At 57.4% G+C, this 4098-nt stretch overlaps 1 protein-coding gene and 2 long non-coding RNA genes across 3 annotated transcripts in view; 1 reads left to right on the top strand and 2 right to left on the bottom strand.

The window, feature by feature from the left end:
* The window catches only part of DSCAML1 (Down syndrome cell adhesion molecule like 1), a 112627-nt gene extending 111476 nt beyond the window's left edge, over positions 1 to 1151 (bottom strand). Inside the window, exons 1-2 of the mRNA XM_015562464.1 lie at positions 1111 to 1151; positions 248 to 432 (exon numbers count right to left, since the gene is read on the bottom strand). Coding sequence (XP_015417950.1) covers positions 248 to 432; positions 1111 to 1151 — 226 coding nt within the window. The remainder of the gene's footprint in view (positions 1 to 247; positions 433 to 1110) is intronic.
* Positions 1152 to 1346: 195 nt separating this feature from the next.
* LOC107182763 overlaps positions 1347 to 4098 on the top strand; it is a 6644-nt gene continuing 3892 nt past the window's right edge. The window contains exons 1-2 of the long non-coding RNA XR_001513493.1: positions 1347 to 1356; positions 2949 to 3086. This is a non-coding gene — a long non-coding RNA (uncharacterized LOC107182763). The remainder of the gene's footprint in view (positions 1357 to 2948; positions 3087 to 4098) is intronic.
* The window catches only part of LOC107182762, a 19039-nt gene continuing 17804 nt past the window's right edge, over positions 2864 to 4098 (bottom strand). Inside the window, exon 4 of the long non-coding RNA XR_001513492.1 lies at positions 2864 to 2972. This is a non-coding gene — a long non-coding RNA (uncharacterized LOC107182762). The remainder of the gene's footprint in view (positions 2973 to 4098) is intronic.

The following is a 4098-nucleotide window of genomic DNA, read 5'->3' on the forward strand; positions in this document are numbered from 1 at the left end:
ATGTTTCCGTAACGCTCAAAGTTCCTCAGGAGAGTGGGCATCCCTCAGGTATAGATGCCTCTAAATAATTCCTTTTTTGTGTCCTCATATGAAGGGCACCCCAAAACAAACTGGGCAAGGTTTGCCCCAGTGGTTCCATACCAGTCCTTTAACCTTCTCTGAGGCTCTCTGGTCCATAGTGTGGACATGCCCAGGCCCAGGGCTGGACTGGGGTGCCCTCCCTCCTCTCCCCCCACCCCCGGCCTACCTGTCACAGAGAGGCGGGCCCCGTTGCTCTGCCGGGTCTCCCCGCTGTACTTGTGCTTGGTGATGCAGCGGTAGGTGGAGAGGGCGTCCTCCTTCTGCACGTCGGAGATGTACAGCCCACCGTGGAAAGTAATAAAAAACCTGTTTTCTGGAGACACAAGCAGGACATGTCCTTTACTCCCCCATCTGGGCAAACCACTGAAGCAACGCGGGCGGCAGCTGGCCCTCTCCTGGCCAGGACTACTGCCCAGGGGGAGGGAGGGGAGGGGAAGGGGGTGAGGTTGGTGCAGCCTCAAAGGCAGGATAGCATCTCCAATAGATGAGGAGTCTCTATGTGCAAACACACGGAAGTCACAGTAATTGTTCCTTTAAGTGAAACGCCTCAGGGTTTTACAGAAAGACATGGGGCTTTAGAGTCAGAGGAGATCTGGGTTCCAATCTGACACTTCCTTTTATTGGCTGTGTGACCTCGAGCAAATTACTTGACCGCTCTGAGCCTTATCTGTACAATGAGATGCAAATAATACTTCAAACAGTGGCTGTAAGGATAAAAAAATAACCAAGTGTCTGGAACACAGTAAGTGCTCATCTGGAGAACAGGATCCTCATCTGCCTTGCCTCTTTGCCAGCGTTTGCAAAGGTCTTCCATAGGCATTGCTCTTTTGTTCTTACAACTGAGAGATGCCTCTCCATTGTCAGGACACAGCCAGTAAGTGGACTGGGACTCAGGCCTTCTGGCTCCCAGCTCTCCCTCTGCATTGAATTAAACACAGGCCCATCCTCTTCTCGCAATTTTAATCACTTATTCACTCAACAAGCAAATACTGGGGCTCAGCTACCCTGGGAACGGGGACCTGGGGATACCGATACACACCAGCATTCAACACACAGTTCCTGATCACCATCCTCCGCAAGGCCGGCCCAGGCCGGGTCTCACCTGTCCTGCCCCTCCACAGACTTTGTCAGGATGTGGCAGGGAAGACGGAAGGACGGAAGGACAGAAGGACAGGCAGCAGTGCACCCATTCTGCGGATGCTGACAGCTGTTTCCACTCAGAATGGAGCGGGTTTTCTTGTCCTGGGTTCTCAGGCGAAACCTGAACTGGAGCGCGTCAGAGCTGATTTTGAAAGGGGAGCCTGTGGACTGAGAGCTGGGGAGGGGCTTGCATTTGGCTTTGGGCTCCCTCAGCTCAGGTCCACGTCCTCCCACCCCAGACCCAGCGGGACCGGACTGAGCACTGACTCTGCTGCTCTCGGGGGGCCTCGCTTCCTGGCCAGGTGGGCAGGGGAGACCCCCGGCTGCCACTTCCACGGGGAGGGCCTGGCATCAGGACCGTGATGCTGACCGAGAAGGAAGCTGGGGGAGAGGGTAACGCTGGCGCGGGGAGGACCTGCTGACCCCGGGAGGCCCTCACGGGGAGGCAGGCTGGGTGCTCCGTGCCCTTCCCATCCTGTTATGTAGAGGCCGGCACCCCCACCGCGGGCTGCGTGACCCCCACAGCCGATGACAAGAGCGCTGAACTGGCTCACCCTCCTCACAGGGACATTTCGTGGTGTCCCACCCTCCACGCTCAAGCTCATGATCTCGGCTTCTGGAGGTGGGGATCTCCTCAAAGGACACTTTCTGCAGGAGGCTGTACAGGTGCAGGCTGAACACTGCAGTGTCTGAACACATCTTTTTTTGTTTGTTTGTTTAAATATATTTTTATTGATTTCAGAGAGGAAGGGAGAGGGAGAGAGACATAGAAACATCAATGATGAGAGAGAATCATTGATCGGCTGCCTCCTGCGTGCCCCGCCCCTGGGGATTGAGCTCACAACCAGGGCATGTGCCCTGACCTGGAATTGAACCGTGACCTCCTGGTTCATAGGTCGATGCTCAACCCCTGAGCCACGCTGGCTGGCGACCACATCTTTGACAAAGGTTCTCCAGCCTTCATCTGAGTGTCTCCCAGGCTGGGGAGCTCACCTCCTGTCAGGGACCCATCCAGAGTCCAGGGCTCTGCCCTGCAGCCAGACCTCCCTTGCTCGCAGTCGGCCTTGCATGGCTCCCTCTGGGGCTCCCCGTGGCTCCCTCCGTGAGCGCTGCTTCTGCCACGGAGCCTGCAGACCCCTACACCTGTGCCGCTCACTCTCCCTCACACACCGGAGGCAGCCATCCTGCCCTTTGATTTTCCTTCCGGTTATGCAGCCTTGGGATTTCATTTTTAAATAGTTATCCGTTTCACATGGGTTCAAATAGCTTCAGCACTCTGGTGGGTCTGTTGCTTCTTAATAAACTTTGGTGTATCTACAAATCCTCTAATTCTCTCTCCCTCCTCCCTCCCTCCCTTTCTTCCTGCCTTCCTCCTTCCCACTCACTAATCTTTTTTTTTTTTTTTCTATGACTTAACTGCTTTCCCCTCAGCTTTTCCATCAGCTGCCTCATCTCCTCCCCAACTCTCTCCCTATTCTCCTGTCTCATCCTTGCCAGTGGCTCCCCAAGCCTCTGACCCCCGTCCCATCTGTACTGCAGGATGGGCTGCCTAACACGGAACCGTCTACGATTTCCTCGTGGCACACAATATTCACCAGGCTCTCCTTTATTAGCATCTTGCTCCTTTTCATCCTTTATTCTGTTTTCCTGGTTGGCATTTTCCATGTTGAGATTTTTAACCACTTGTTCCTCTTTGGACGCCATTGCTCCTGGGCCTATCCTTGCAGGCGGCTCCTCCTCCCGATTCTCGCCTTTGGGACCCGAAGACCTGCTCCGCCTCCGCCTCCGCCTCTTGGGGCTTCCCGGGCCCGCGCGCCCTCAGAGCCACCGGGCGCTGCAACCAGACGGGTGCAAGCCTCCGTGGAGTCCACTCACTAATCTTTGTATACAACTAGACCTACTATGTGCCTGGCACGTTGCCTAGTAGTGGGGATCTGACAATCGGCCTTATCTGATCGGGGCCTATAGAGCCAGCCAGGCGGCCTGCAGCCTCAGACCGCACGCACTCGCTGGGGCCGGGCGGGTGGGGAGAGGCCGCACCATTGTAGTTCTGCCTCACGCTCTCCTTTCGGTCAACTCAGGGCCCTGGGGATCCCCTGTGAGGCCGCTTCTCTCTCCCCCTTGGACACTGGCTCTGTGCGCCCAGGCCCAGGACGTCACACGATCCCTGCTGAGTGCCACCATGTTGGGACACCCCCCCCCCGCCCAACTCCCCCATGAACCGCAGCTTCCTGGCAGCCTGCCAGTCTTCTGGAATGTGGAGCTGGTGGGCCCACCCCCTCCAACACAGACCCCATGGTGCAGACCCCACTCAGGGCTGTGGGTAAAAGACGGAATAGAAGCAAGAGGAAGCCAAGCGCTGCTGCCGCGTTGGAGAGGACCCAGAGGAAGTGCAGAGAAAGCCCAGCTCCCCACCCCAGACTCCGGATGTGCCCTCATTGTCTCCATGTTGTGACCCCCCACCCCAGTCAAAGGAGGAAGCTCTCCTGCCCTTTATTATGTAACTGGACTGGGACATGGAACTACTGAGGGGGTTGCTGCCAAGCAGGACCAGGTTAGAGCTGTGGCTGGGGGGCTGGGGGGGGGGGGAGGAAGAACAGGAAAGACTCCAAATCAAGCCTATGAGTCCACAGGTGCTCAGGCCTGGACAGCCAGGACCCCACAATGCCCGCAGGTGCTCCCCATGGACAGCCAGGACCCCACAATGCCCGCAGGTGCTCCCCCTGGACAGCCAGGACCCCACAATGCCCACAGGCGCTCCCCCCTGGACAGCCAGGACCCCATGATGCCTACAGGCGCTGCCCCCTGGACAGCCAGGACCCCATGATGCCCACAGGTGCTCCCCCTGGATGGCCAGGGCCCCATGCTGCCCACCGG

Source organism: Myotis davidii, unplaced genomic scaffold, assembly GCF_000327345.1.
Source record: "Myotis davidii unplaced genomic scaffold, ASM32734v1 scaffold97, whole genome shotgun sequence".
NCBI lineage: Eukaryota > Metazoa > Chordata > Mammalia > Chiroptera > Vespertilionidae > Myotis > Myotis davidii.